The sequence below is a fragment of the Chamaea fasciata genome, unplaced genomic scaffold (assembly GCF_029207755.1).
Source record: "Chamaea fasciata isolate MVZ Bird 193981 ecotype frontalis unplaced genomic scaffold, bChaFas1.0.hap1 SCAF_3, whole genome shotgun sequence".
Taxonomy (NCBI): Eukaryota; Metazoa; Chordata; class Aves; order Passeriformes; family Sylviidae; genus Chamaea; species Chamaea fasciata.
The window spans coordinates 12,504,451-12,519,906 of record NW_027094088.1 but is presented as its reverse complement, the minus strand read 5'-3'; the positions used below and the strand labels follow the sequence as shown (position 1 = coordinate 12,519,906).

Sequence of the window (15,456 nt, the reverse complement as noted above, 5' to 3'; positions counted from 1 at the left end):
AAGGGCTGGACCCTCAGAGGAATTGGGTACCCCAATAGGCCTTACTCAAGATTTGCTGCCAGAGTAAGGCAATAACTTTTGCTAAAGTAAACAGTACTTTTAAATTAAGTGGGCTTGGCTGGTTGGTGTTTTTCTTTTTTGAAACTAATTGTGATGCTTAAAGATACTCTGGGCACGGGACAACAAGAAGCATCTGTCCCAAACATACAGCTTTTCCATATATTGCATATAATGGTCAGATGGAAAATTATGTCATTCTTAAAGGCAAGACTAAGTGTAACACTTCCACCTATCCTGCCCAATCACCATTCCTGTTCAAATGCCAGCTGTGTAGCTTGCCAAATTTTTACTTAAGCTTCATGTTTTTAAAAGACCACATCAGGGTGCAGTTCTAACTCTCCTGTCTTGGTATGACTGGTTACAAGCAGCCTACAAGTTTAAAAAAAAAAAAAAAAAAAAAAAAAAAAAAACAACAACAACAACAACAACAAAAACCCGCAGTGGTTACATGATGTGCAGCATTGTAACTAGGATGTGCACTTGGATTAACAACTCTGACCAGCGAGTTATCCCTACAATCAGGGAGAGAGAGCTGTGCATCCCGGCTCTGATGGCAGTCACAGCAGTTGCGCAGGGCAGACTGGAAGGGCAAGGCAAACCAGGGGAATAGCAAATATAAAAGGTGCCATCACCTCTGAAAGTGTAACAACCTGCAGTCTTTAATTTTCCCCAAAGCTCCTTGGCAGTTTTGCAGCTTCTTCTCAGCTCTTGTTTCTTGCTGGCTGTTTTCAAATGCTCTTCTGCCTCCCATGGATGTGACAGAAGTGCCAGCAGCCATGGATGCAGTAGGTGGAGCAGGTGTGCAGCATTTTTATGGCCACCAAACGATAAATTACTTAGATGTGTTAGAAACAGCAAAGATTTCAGGTCAGCAGCCTGACTTCCAACCTTCCATAGGAAAGGTGGATGAGTTGAAGCAATAGGTGTTTGTTGGCCTACAACTTCAGCTCTGTGTCCCCCCCTTCTGTCACACCCCAGAGTGAGTCAAAGAATGCAATACACAAACACCAGCAGGCACTCAGCTGGCATCATTTGTTTAATAAAGTCTTTTCTGGTTTTAAAAAAGTTTACAAGACAGATGTTTTCCACATGATAAACAACTAAAGGTTAATCTTCCCTTGTAATAACTTAATCCATGCAGAAAGACTGGACTGCCTAACCTGATGTTAGGCAGCAGCTAACAATTTACTAAAATATGAACAGATCTGCACACTGCAATGGAAACAGCACATGACACCACAGAATGAGAATCAATACACAAGCCTGCTCAGAGAATTTTCAGAATTCAAGTGTAAGTTTAAGGAAAAACCCTGATTTATTCTTTAAATGGAGCTTATGTACTGAGAGTGAAATGTTCTGCTACAATGTGCCTACAGTCAGCCTTTACTCAGCAGTCATATGAGAATGCATACACAAAAATGTCACAAGTCCTTTTCACTACTGACACTACACATTAACAACTGAATCTGATAGCATTGCTTTGGTTGGTTCAGTACAGAATGATAGGTTTCTAATGTCTCAGCTCTCCTTTCCCATTTTTCATCCTTTTCCAAAGTCCTTGAAGAGTGTTGCTGAGGCAAATGTTGGGTCTTTCTTCAAGAATTCCGTGTAGCATTTGTGTAATAAACTGTGGAAGGCAACAAACAAGAACAGTACTGTAGGTAAAGCAGAAAAACAGCAGGATTGCTTCAAATCCCATACAGAAAAGAATCTTCACTTATTGTCACAGCATGAAAACTAATGCTAGGTTATCTGTATACCACATTTTAGAGAAGTTCAGCTCCTTAGAAATCCAAATATTATTGGAAAGACTGGACTGACCAAAGCACTCCAGAAGGCCTGCAAACCCTCTAAAATGTTCTTATTTCAACACACAACCCAGAAACAGTCAGGGGAAAACCTTGTATGCAACAGAAATCATCACCCAATGTCTAACGACCTGGGAATTCATGGATTTAAGAAAGAAATAAAAAGTAAGTAACTTTGTGAGCAATGAACAATACTGAATTGTATAAATCACTGGCAGACTAAACTCTGGGGATAGGAAAATAAGAGAAAGGTTGAACTTTAACTTTGCAAAGCTGTTAATAATTAAACCACACAGACAGCTCAGGGCTTCAGTGTGCAGATGAGGATGATAACGTTTTGTTGAGAGCTTGGAAACATTTGAAAAGTCAAAATCAGCAATGTAGCTTTTCAAGGGCAGGAAGGGGGAAGGAAGGTAATGAAAGCTGTGTCCTGAAGTCTTAAAGTTGACTAGAAGAGTATGATAAACACTTATCTACAAAGGCAGACAATCCATGACAAAGGATTCAGGTCTATATTGAGCCTAATTCCATTCACTGATGTCTAGGCATGTCCTGCAGGTCAAGTGCCTGAAGGGAGAGAAGATCTCCTGCTGTTGAGGCAAGTTAGACTCTCAATGCATGCCCTAATGTCTTTATTAGATGGTGGAGGTCTATAAAACAGCCTGTTCCTAACTCATCCTGGAAAAGAACAAACTGAGGAGGGGCAGGTAAGAACCATGAAAGGAAGCTGCTGTTCTGCCATGTCTCCAGCTTCTGAGCTGTTTTTCATCTCCAGTGCTGGGGACTGTGCTGTATTTGGGCTGTTCCAGAGTAAGCACCCTGCTAGGTGAGGACAGACAGAAATACAACCTTGTGTCTCCAAGTATCTGAAGAACACAAGGCGGGATTCTGAGTTAAGTCACTGCTTTATGATCAAACTCAGATTTCCTGAGTCAACATGGAAACAGTCACAACTAGGCCAGATCCACAACTCCAGTCAAGCACACAGCTGGGAAGAGGTTTTCACCCACCCCAACATTCTGTTGTGCAACTGCAGATGGGAGCAGAGATTGTAAAATTTATAAAACCAGCAAGATTAAAAAATTTCATCTTCCAGCTCTTCTAATGCCACTGTCTGCATGTGCTGCTTCAAAGAAATAGGCAGGGGATCAAGCATTACAGAGGAGAGGAGAAGCCAAACCTGTGGCCTGCCTTGGATGAGCTAAGGCTCTCTTTCCGAGGACACATCTCCTTCTGCTCCACTGCTGGCACTGGGGTCATCCTTGTTTCGGGGGGCATTTCTTTCTCTACTTGACTCAGAGGGCACTTTGGTTCTGGTCTTCTCTTTTCTTTGCTGCTGTTTTTCAAGTTTTGTCAGCTATTCACAAAGTAAGGAAAAAAATACATCATGTAATAAAACAATTTCAGAAGTCTATTTCTAAAACATTGTAAATGTGAGCATTTGTATAAAACTTGCAACTTAGATTCACACCACTGATACATATATCAACAAAACAAAAAAGAAAAAAAAGCTGAAGGCTGAGATTTTCAAAAATTTAGAAAAGGCATTGCATTATCACCATAAGATAACATGATCACCCGAAGTATAAGAGAAGGGATTTATTTATATCCCTCTAGAACAAGGAATACAAAAAATACATCTGGATTGACTAATCCAAATGTATTTTTACTAATTACATTGCAAATGACTTATAAAGTTCCAATTACCAATTACAAACACAGACAATTGCTCAGACAAAATAAGATATTTCACTGTCACATCCGATGACATAAAAGAGCTATTCATCAGCAGTTATTTGTCTAATCTCTTCCTACTAACATCACATTAAACACTGCAGGATGGTTCAGTTATCTCTTCTTGCTAAAGGTGAAAGCACAAATATAAAAAGCACACCATCTCTTAGCCTTAGTTCCCATGCTACAAACAAACTAATACATTTTTAACAGCAAAAGAATAATGCAATGGGCAGGGAAGAGGAAGAGAACAACAATTTAAACTGGCTCTTCCTCATCACACTTTGCATGATGGATGTCTTGACCCCACCTCCTCTTGGAATTTCTATCAGCTGAACATTGCTGGGACCGCGAGTGGGAGCTATATTCGGTCTTTTCTGCATCTTTTCTGTATCTTTCTTCTTCTAATTCCCTCTCCTCCAAATTTTGAGCAACTTAAAATTGGACAGGTTTGGAGTTTGCGAACTTGAATGTGTTAAGTCAATGCTTTGTGAAATGTTTTGTGTTAACTGGATGTTGCTCTAAATTTTGGCCAAAGCTGTCTGATCTTCTGAAGGTTGCCAGTAAAGTTTTTGTTCTTTTGACTTCTTGATAATATCCTGTTGGAACTTCCCCCTTGTGTCTAACTCAGGGAACATGAAAAAAATCCAAAGACCTTTTAAGAGGCTTGGCAAGGGAGTTTTGGGCCTTACACTGCCAGAGAAAAGTTTAAAAACCAGCATCCTTCCCTGTCTTCAGCCACGTTGTAGCCACAAGGAAGGTGTTGTCAAATGGGTAAAGCAGGCAGCCTTGAACTGTGAAGGCAAAACCCTTAAACAAGCCAATAAACAAGCCAAGAAAGAAATGAAATGCAGAATCCTGCACACCTTGGTAATTCCTTGGTTATTTTACACCTACACACAGGGCAGCAGTTCTCACTCCAAAAAACAGAGCTGCTGCTACTGCTGCTTATGCATGGCTTGGCTGAGAACTCTTTGGGTTTGAACTGTGAGGGTACAGAAAGGAAGACTAGAAACAGAAGTAGATTTTTCAGAGGCTAAAACATGACACAGGAGTCCAGAACAGAACTGGAAGGTAAAAACGAAACCAACTTCAAACCAAGCTTTTTAAGGCAACACAGGGCACATGTGTCTGCTCATTTCATAGCTGGAGGACTTGTTGAGAAGGATGATGCAAGGGACAGTATCAAAAGCTTTACTGAAATCTAGAAAAACTGAATCCACCACCTTCCCTTTCTTCACTTGGCAGGTGACCTTATTGTAGAAGAGTATTAAATCAGTTGGACAGGACTTCCCCTTTTGAATCCATGTTGACTGTGCATTGTCCTTTAAATGCCTTTCAGTAGCACCCAGCATGCTCTTTTCCACAATTTTTCCAGGCACTGAGGTTAGATTAACAGGCTTGTAGTTTCCTGGTTCTTCCCTCATGCCTTTTTTATAAACTGCAGTAACAATTTCATCAAGGTTAAGTGAAGTATTATACAAATGTGGTGGTTTAGCTTGAATGTGAAGGGGTTTTTTTTTTCCCTCAACGAAGTTATAGCATGGATTGACAGCTTGGCTGACGAATAGGAGTGTTGTCCATGCCTCTGGAAAGCCCAGACTTAAATCAAAGGTTCAAGATGACTCGGCCCTTTTTCCTTTTCCGGCTGGCAAGGAGCTAACATCACTTTGTAAGTCAGAAGTTCGGGCTAGGCCTCCCTGGGGCCAGGCCCAGCCAAGCCTCGGGGGGGCCGCTGCCTGTGGGAGAGTGGCTGAGGCCGGCAGTGTCACCTCTCTCCCCCAGCTCCTGCGATGGGGAGAGGAGGAGGATTGCAGACCGGCAGTGCTGGCCCTGCGCCAGGGCTTGGAAGAGCTTGGAAGTGTTCTTGGCTTGGCTGCCGGAGCCTCTGGTCCGAGGGAGGAGAAAATCTTGAGAATCTTTCTCTGGAGCTCCAGGGAGCTGATCCAAGTTTGAACTGCTTTGGATTTGACCGGGGTAGAGGAGGGTCGTCCATCAGCGTTCTTAAGCATGCTCCCTCCCCCCCACCACTATTACCTGTGGTTTTGAAGTTCCGAGAGTAAGCTGGAGAGGAGAAAAAAAAAAAAAAAAAAGACTCTGGGCAAAGACATTGACCTTTTCCCTCCTCCATGGAAGACAGAGTGATCTGAAATGTAGAGAAACAGCACTGAGACAAAGTCAGTGAAAGAACTGATGAAGACTATTGGAAGAAGGCATGGAGGAAGTGAACATTTCTGACCAGACTTCTCTAGATGTGAATTATAAAGAAATAGACTATTCCTTGTAATATCATAATGCTGTTTGGGGGAATGCAAGTTCTAGTCAAAGGGTTGTGTGTATTGATACAAAATGAGATTTAATTGAATAGAGTATGTCCCTGGCTCCTGGGAAAAAAATAAGGAGGTCTCAGCCTTTGAGATGAAGATGATTCTGGAGAGGAAGTGATTAGGCCTCGGCTCCTGGGCATAAAAGGAGGTCGCTATTTCTTTCGAGATAGAGACGATTTTAGAGATAGAAGAAGAGAATCCTTGTTTTATACTAGAAAAGCATTCTTAAAATAATACCTCAAACATGCAGAGGCCCATAAGCAGCTTGAGAAACTGTTATATGGGTGGAACTGCACAGAATATGCAAAATTCCAGGCAGTTGAAAATCTGTGACATTGAGAGCCACCAGACCTTTTCCTGTGGCGTGTTCTCCATAAACTCTAGAGAGGTTCCTCTCCCATAGTGATGTAAGATTGTGTGTAAATGGTGGCAACTGACTGAAAATCATAGTTTTCTCTCTGTGTTAAGTGGGAAAGTGAACAGTTTGAAGGGGGGGGAAGGTGTTTGAATGGGGGTTTTTTTCTCCTTTTTCCTTTCTTTTCTTAGTGTATATTAATAAAATCTATCTGTTTTACTTTTGAGCCTGCTTCGCCTTTTTCTCCCAAAATCCTGTCTCCCAGTTGGCAAACAAAATTTGATGAACACTGAAACCACCACAACAAATAAGGTTGGCTTGGCCTTGCTGAAGCACAACAATCTCTCCCCCTTTTCTTTCAGCCTGGAAAAACTGGCCACTGTTGTGTTTAGAGGAGGAGGGAGCCTCATCACTGCATTTGGTTTTCAGCACAGCTTGTGCTGTTCCTCAGCAGAGCTAACTCACTGTCCTGTCCACTCCAGATTGAAATTTGGGATTGAAATTCACTATTCCCTTGTTTCTGACAGACAGGCACCTCTCCACTTCCACCCAGTCACACACATGCAAAAGCTCCTACATGGCAAGAAACTTCATTAAAGGCAAGGGGGCTGGTCCAGACTTATTAAAAACATTGTTAATGAGTCATGATTAAACAACAGCTTTAGTGAGAAGGAGGAATAAACTGTGAAAAGCTGTTCTGCATTACACACACACAAGCTTTCCCAGGACAGTAGGCAGCCATTAACAGGCCAGGAAACTGAAGAAAACCACGCAATTATTTGTCTGTTCAGAGGCTGCACAGGAAGGACAAGGTCCTTGCACCTAAGGGGTACTGCTTCACAACAGGAATGCTACAAATTTGCAGAGGATACATGGTCCTTTCCAGACAGACCTTAGGGGTCACTTACTTGTTTAAGATCAACAGTGGCTGCTGGGGACTCCAGTTCTATTGTTACAGGACCATCGTTCTGGATGTGGACCTGCATGTAGGCACCAAACCTGCCATCTGAAAAGGGAAGAGACAACAAGTGCTCAGGGCCCTTGGGAGGATAACACACACTGACGCTTTTACCAACTGTGATACCAAAAAGAAATAAAAAATACATAAAAGAGCAGTCAACTATTGAACTGCAGAAAATTAAGAAAAAAACAGTGTATGTGCACCAGGTATGTAGCTTGACATTCAGAGAGGATAAATACACGGCTAAGTAGAGAAACACGCACAAAACAAACCAAGTCTACAGGTAATCAGGGATATAATACAGGTAATACAGGTCCACAGTTCATGATAGGCAGTTCTCATTGGCAGGAGATGACGTTTTAAAGGATGTAACAGTTCAGCCTAGGGATTCAGTCCAACTGACCACCTGATGTTTTGATGAAACTTTATATTTAGGCAAAAGGTAAGAAGACCTGGAGCCTACTCTGAAGCATTTGACAACTGAATACTGTAAAACAGGGGACACCGGGATGCAGCTCAGTCCCAATCTGCTACAGCCATTTCTACATTCCTGCTTGTAACCTAGGCTGGTCTTTGAGAGATACATAGATGTAACCTACACCCTGTGATCACAAAACCCAGTCAACACTAGTGCATCTTTCTTTAACAAAATAATAAGCAAAGAATATTATCTTAAACTTTATTAGTGGTAGCACAACTTTTCAAATTGCTCTCTACAATCATCTGCTGTACTTCACTTACAAAAAGGGTTGGTCTTTTCCATTTCCCATTCATGTGTATGGATCTAAAAAAAGTAAACTCCACAAGCCCTTTTTTCCAGAGGCCGATAAAGTGGTCAGATAAATCCCCACCTTCACCAGAACACTCAAAGTACTCCCATGTCATAAGCACTTTCTATCTTGTTTTGGCACCAGAACCTGTCAAGGAACATCTTTCTGTAACAGCTCCCTCCCATTCTCCTCACACATTTAAATTTCTAATTGCTGCTCTTCATCTTTCCCCACTTTAAGACTTCTGGACTGAACAATTCATCTGGCAACATCTTCTGCAATAAAACAGGATCCTAGAAGTATTATTAAAGTGACAAATTCATTCTGCTGGATACCCATCTCTCCAAATTCCTTGCCTCTAAAAGCCCAGCATGCATGCCTTCATCAGATGGAAGATCTTCACCTGACACGAGTCAGAGAAGTCACATCTGAGCCATAAAGACTTGAAAAGAGGTATTATTTACTTCCAGAATATTTTTGTACATATTTCAAGCCTTATGACCTAGAAATTTCACACTGGTTTTATACTTCTAAGCTTGTCTACTTGTAAAGTTATTCTTAATTAACCTCATGTGAATACTGTTGCTCCAAATAAGAGCACTTATTCTGAAGTGACAACACTCACAAAGGGAATTAATCAGGGAGAATAACTGTGCTTTCAACTTGTACCAAACCTTAATCTGAGTTAAACTCTTCCTTGTGGAACAATCCTCTCATATTTACTTAGATATTACTACTAAGGGACTAAAACTTTTCACACTCCTTGCCATGTTAATCTTTACTACCTCAGAAGACTAAATCCACATTCAACACAAGGAGCAAAGGCCCTTAAACATAAGGAGGAGCCTTGGTAGGTCTGATATGTGGATATTAGCTTGCACAACAAGAGTGCTCACGCCTGCAGTCACCAGCTCTGCTCCTCAGAGGGGAGTGAGATGTTTAAGAACACAAGAAAGCACTGAAGTACAACAAGCAAAGACTTCTGATGCAGCCTTTTATTTCCTAGATGTGGGTGCCCCTGTGTTAAACTGTGCTTAACTAGGAACCATGGCTCTGAACCTTCTCCAAGATTTTGTTTGTCAAGTGTCCCACTGCGCTTGGTGTGAAAGAATGGCTTGTGCCTCTCTTTGGGGAATAATTCCCACTCAGAGCTCCTGGCTGGCAAGCTCCAGGTAGACCAGGGAGCAGAGAGGAGGTGCCTGTCCAGCACCCACAATTTCTAACAGCCAAATTCTCTACTGAACACAAACAGGAACCAGAAAACACACGGCCCTTAGGAGCTAGGACAAGACCTTCATTGATCTGTCATTACCTCAGCTACACAAATTCCACTTTCACTGATTAAATTCCTCCTCTAAAATGCATTAAGCAATTTGTAGAATCAAAACAGAAGGACATCTACAGCAATCCAGAGAATCAAACTCTAATCTCCCAATAACTACAACTGTTGTGTGTGTGCCTGTGTATGTAGGGGCAATGTGAGTACAGATTCTCCAGATAGCAAAGAAGCAAAAAAAAAAAAACACTGGCAAAACAACTGGCACAGCAGAAACTTCGACCAAAGAGAATCTTAACAGACTTGGGTGCAACACACCACAACTGGCACAGTTTAATGAGAAAGCAAAATCATAAACTGACAGATAGTTCCAGTGCTGCCAGCAGTTTTAAATGCATGTGTTATCTGACACAATAGCACTCTTGGGTTTCCAAATCTGTGCTTTTATCACAGAAAAAAAAATGCAGAAGTGAAAGCTTGTTTTGCAGAAAGCACCGGCAAAAAAAGTACCAAAATAAGAGCACTTAATATTATTTTCAGGTACACAACTGCTATTCACTGAGAGAAGGAATTCAAAAAGCTCCTGTCAAAATACAAACTGATTGAAGGGCTATCAGAAATGCATTCCATATCAGGAACAAATGTTGGAAGAACATATCAAGTTAGAAAAGCTTGAAAAATTGACATTTTTGGACACGTGGACATGTGTGCATTTCACTGTACCTCCTTGGAAAACACTGAAATAATTACCCTAACCTAGAGTCAATATGAAAATTAGCCTCTAAATCTTTCCCCAGCTATCAGTTTTCTGTCTTTTTTTACTTTTTTCCTCCCAAGGAAAGTAAGGCCAACCATTATCTATTAACAGACACCATTTAAAAAATAGTGTTTTCCACAAACTTGTCTTGGGTCAAGTGTAGTAAAAAGTCATATCTGAATATGCAAACAGACAGAAAGCACTCAGAAAACCGAACAGAAAAGACTGAGTGTGGACATAGCACAAGTGCCCAGGGAAGCCAGGCATTTTCTGGTAAAGAGAAAACTGTTCCCCATATGACACAGAGCTGAGGAAAGAGAGTCTAAATCAAAAGCTGTTCTCAAGTAGCACATTACACTTCCCACTGTCACAATTCCATTTAACAGGATGTGGAAGTGACAGATGGAACTGTACTGTCCATCATACGCTGGTGACACCTTCGAGCCTCACTAAACACACTTCTCAGAAAAGTGCTTCTCTTGGCTTAATCTGTCTATACAGCACAAAACATCCAGCCTTTGAGGGAGCCTGACCTCAGAGTTTGTTCTCATGGCTGCAGCCCCTCTGGGCTGCCAAAAGGAATACAAAAACATCTACATGTCACCCAGAGGAAGACCAGGAAATGGCTTGGCTAGAGGAAGACTGGAGTGATCACCCTGACAGGTTCTAGTGAAAGTATTAACGTCCCTTCAGCTACAGAAAATCACAGAATAAAGAAAGCAACAATCAGAAAGAACACACACAGGAAGTGTCCACTGGTCACAGCAAGGACCTTACCAACCTTCTGTCCTTACCTTTAATAAGCTCTGGTTTGTAGGCTTTTCTTAGCTGCTCTAGGAAATTGTTATAAAAAGACTCTGCCTGCTCCGTGGGCATTGCCATGTGATAGTCAGGCTTGTTTCCCTTCAGGATGCACTGGAGAGTAAATTGGCTCACACACAACACTTCATACTGTTTATCCATCACACTTTTGGACCAGTGCTTCCCACTTTCATCTTCAAAGACTCGCAAGTTCAAGATCTTTCGAACCCTGGGAGGAGGAGAAGATAATTCCTAAATTGTCCCATGCAGGATCAACAGGTACCATACGGAATGAGCTAACACATGCATATTCAGTCTGCCTCCACATAACAAGATATCCCTCTGCACCTTCATTCCCAGCCTTGAGAATCTCACCACATTAGGCAGAGCCCTAACCAAGAGAGCCCTTATACAGCTACACAACAGCATCAGGTCATTAATCCACACCATCATTTTACAGAGTGTGGTACCAGGACAGAAAAACTGCATGTTACACAGTGACATAAGGATGGCACAGGAAGTAAGAAAGCTCACTCTTTACTGTCTGTTTTTATGTGTCACAACATTATTTAACGTGTGAACAGCTTTGGGAATTTTAATCCTCCCACCACACCAGGAAATCACACTCAGTAGGAAATGAGATCATCCTAAACTGTGTTTAAAACTGTGGGGTTTTGTTTCCAATCATGATTCACATAGACTCCTCCTGCTTTCTCACTTCCTAGCACTATTCCCAAACCGGGCCCCACAGCCCAGATGACGACAACACTTTTTCATCAGGATGAGAGGAGGAATCCAAGGAACAGGGCAGAACTGCAGCTGGCAGCAAAATGGTTTGAATTTTGGGCCAATTTTTTAGAGATAGGAGACAGAATTGATTGGCTCAAGACAACAAGGGAACCTTCACAAGTGGATCCTGAAAAGCAGCAGGCAGCTGCAACCCAGTCCATGTCAGGACTTTGACTGGTAACAGGACTGCATCCAAGCCACTCTCCTGTCTTTGGTTTCTTCTGGCTTCTCCACACCTGCAGCATCAAAGGAGCCTATCAGGTGCAAAGGGTTTCAACTGCAATCATCAGTCAGACATTTTGCACTGCACCAGAGATGAGGCAGTCAGTCCAGGACAAAGCTGAGACTGTTATGGTGTAGCTTCAGGGCTTTGCCATCACTAAGGCACAGTGACGAGAACATCCTTGCCAATATTTGTGTCAACAGCAAATAGAATTAACTCCTGAATGAAGTGGATTGTTGAAAGCATCCACTGGAAGGCCCCAGCAGAAGGCTTAAATCATCATCACTGCTCTGTTTTCTTCATAGAGATGTTCATCGTTTCATTTACAGGATTACTAAAGTTTTCTTTAATAGGACCTGAAAAGCCTGGTTAAGCTGCTTTCTCTCACTCCTTTTGCCCAGATGCTGCCTTCCTGCCCTCCCTGTGTCAGCCATCCCAACAACCTGGTGCTGAGAGCACGGTAGCTACAGATCTCCTGCCTGCAATATTCAGAAGCAGCTTCCACATCCATCAAGGTAGAGATGGGAAGCAATGGCAGAGCAGATGTTACACACTAAGGGGGGCAAACAGTAAGGCAAACAAGCACGTGAGAATAAAAAACCCTTCTTCTTGACAACAGTCAGCTCCATCACCTGTTTCTTTTTTGCCCTTGCAAGGACTGAGGTCAGCCCTAGAGCAATAACCAGTCCAAAAGAGACAGAAGAAGCCCCTGGAGAGCTCTCTCTTGCACATGTTTGCTGGTTGAATCCCACTACTCTGTGGCCATGGAACAGATGGCCAGAGCCAGTCCTCCATGCTGCCAAAACTGATTCCTGTTTGCAGACAAGCAACTGACAAGACTACCCCACCTTAGGAAGAACAAAACTCATGGTGCAAACTAAAAGGAAATAAAATCCCATCCTTGAACGACAGATTTCTTTTGGACTCAAAAAGGAAAGACACCTAAAAAAGTTCACTCTTGATACAAAACACATAGCAGAAAATGGGAACAGATTTTTCTCAATGGAACATGAAGAGAAAACTCTAAGAAGCCTGTATGCAAGGTAAAATCTGAAGGAGCTAACGGGCAAACCTGAATTTCTCAGTAGGAATAGCTGATTTGTTTGGCTACTGCAGAGGTATCAGCAATGCACAAACGGAAGACTACAAGGCAAAAGGAAGGGAGTGACTTACATGTGCTCCAACTCTCTTTGCGTATCTTCCAAAGAAATGCCCAGCAGCACACAGAGGCCTCGTCCTATTGAACTGATTTGTTCACCACCCACTGGAGAAAGGAGAGAGGGAAAAGAAAAATAAGGCTAAATGCACTGCCTTGTTTTATGGCACAAGTTAGGACTGGTTTCAGCTGTCCAACCACTAAAAAAATCAGCATTCTAAACCCTGTTTCCTCTGTCTCAAGTTTGAAAGATCACATGGAAGCATTCTTTCAAAAGCTTTCCAAAGCCACCACTTCTTTGTGAGATTAGGTTACTTACTCCAGCATTTAAAAACACCATACAAAGATTTTATACTACAATTGGATCAGTTGTCTTAAACACAAAGGTGGTAAAACTCTCCCCAGTCCTTGAAAAGTTATCCACCCGGCTGATGCCACTAAGTGCACTCAATTTCTCTACTCCACCATTCCCTTCACACTTTGCATTTTTTTTTGAACAGGTGATTTCTACCTGATAGGAATCCTCATGGATTTTTCAAAACATGACTTTCAACAACCTGCAAATTCTGCCCTCCTCATTAGGAAAACAACCCCTTTAAGGACATTTACAATAAAATACAAACTATCATAGATCTGTTGTGTTTTCCTAAGAAATGTCTTAAATTATCTTAATTAAATTATCTTAACATGGTTGACCCTGAGATGACTGTAGTAAGAATAAATACACTCTTAAAACTGAGATAAGCACCAGTTACCCAACTGTTAAAACTCCATCCAGGCTCATGACTGGGACAAAAAGCTCAAAACATCCCACAAAATGAAAGATCAGGCCACCAGTGAAAGCTGAAACTGTCTGTGCACTAGTGGCTGGATCAGGGTATGACTCCTCCAGTCCAGAAATTTATTCTGCTAAGTACAGCACTGTCTCCCAAACTCTTCAACAGCCAGAAACAACAGTTTAAATTCTCTCCAGAAAAGTGGTACTAAGCCAGCAAGAACCCCAGTGCTGACAGGGTGTGACCAGCTGTGGCCACAGTCCCACCTGTGCACAAAAGCTGTGCCCTCACAGACACCCTCTGCCAGTGCTGATACACAGGCAGAAGCTTGAAAACTTGAAGGCCACCCTGCTGCACACCAAAGACTCCCACAGCCGGTACTCACTGCCTCACGGGCAAACTTCTTGGAGATTTTAAGCACCCTGAGCACAGGAGGTCCAAAGTAGTGCAACAGCAGGGACGTTCCATCAGCACACACCATTCCTAACGGAACCGGGGCTGGACCCAGGCGAGCAGCGCCTGGAGGCAGGTGGGACAACACCACTGACACACACAAGCAGCGCAAAAAGATGATCCAGGCTGCACTGTCAACGTGCCTGCGATGCACTGAGACGACTGTGACTGTAGTGCCAGGGCATGCAAACCACGGGAGAGGGGCACTGGGATGGAAGGCACTGCCACCACACGCACAGCAATGCACGGCCGTGACCAAGGCAGCCCCACTAACACAGCACCAAGGCGGTGTCACAGCACCAAGGCGGTGTCACAGCACCAAGGCGGTGTTACAGCACCGAGCCTGCCACAGCCCAAGAAGAGTTCGGACAATGCTCTCCGGCACATGGTGCGACTCTTGGGGATGTCCTGTGCAGGCCTAAGACTTGGACTCAAAGATCCTTGTGGGTCCCTTCTAACTCGGAATACTCTGATTCCGCGAACACAAGCGAAGCAAGATGACTGCGACTGTGCTGCCAACACAAAGGCGCTAGAGAAGACGATGGCAGCGTGACTGCCAGCCCACGGATGCCAGGCAAGGCTGCACACAGAACTCCAAACACACCCCACACACAATGCACCCTACGGGGGCCGGCCCCCCGGGGGAAACGCAAGCGAACGGACCCACGCCAAACCCACGCGGGGGGACAAGGGGAGGGGAATGCCCGCACACACCCACACTCACCCAAATATATAAACATACACACACACAGCTGCCCCCGGCCCCCGCAGCTCCGCGGTCGGGACACACTGACCTGTCACGCTGGCCTGGGCCACCCGTTGCACGATCGCCTTCATGGCGCAGCGCAGCGCGGCCGGCGCCGAGCGGAGACAGCGACGGCGCCTGGCAGCGGCGGCCGCTCCCCCGCGCTCCGCACGCAGCGCCTCCCGGCGCACGGGAGGTGCCGCCGCAGCCCCGGCACCGCCGCTATAGGGAATTCTATTGGAGAGGGATAGGTCCGCACGGGACAGGCGTGTCCAGGTGTTTGGCCCTCCTCTTATTGCCCATAGGGATTTGGCGAGGGGGCTACGAAAAGGAGAATATGCACGCAAGCAGAGCGGCATCCGCTATAGGAACAGCTATAGGGTTGCCCCTATACACAGCGGGTGGCCCGTAAAAATTAGTGGCTGGGAGGAGCACTCAGGGAAAAGAGGTGGTGACTCTAAGGAC

At 43.7% G+C, this 15,456-nt stretch overlaps 1 protein-coding gene across 1 annotated transcript; it reads right to left on the bottom strand.

Moving 5' to 3' along the window:
* Positions 1-1,078: 1,078 nt before the first annotated feature.
* Positions 1,079-15,142, bottom strand: DTD1 (D-aminoacyl-tRNA deacylase 1). Its single transcript, XM_066178061.1, has 6 exons — positions 15,041-15,142; positions 13,035-13,125; positions 10,843-11,078; positions 7,193-7,290; positions 3,049-3,225; positions 1,079-1,687 (listed from the first exon to the last, which is right to left on the bottom strand). Exons 1-5 carry the CDS (start codon positions 15,081-15,083, stop codon positions 3,070-3,072), a joined length of 624 nt encoding a protein of 207 aa, XP_066034158.1. The 5' UTR covers positions 15,084-15,142; the 3' UTR covers positions 1,079-1,687; positions 3,049-3,069.
* Positions 15,143-15,456: the final 314 nt, after the last annotated feature.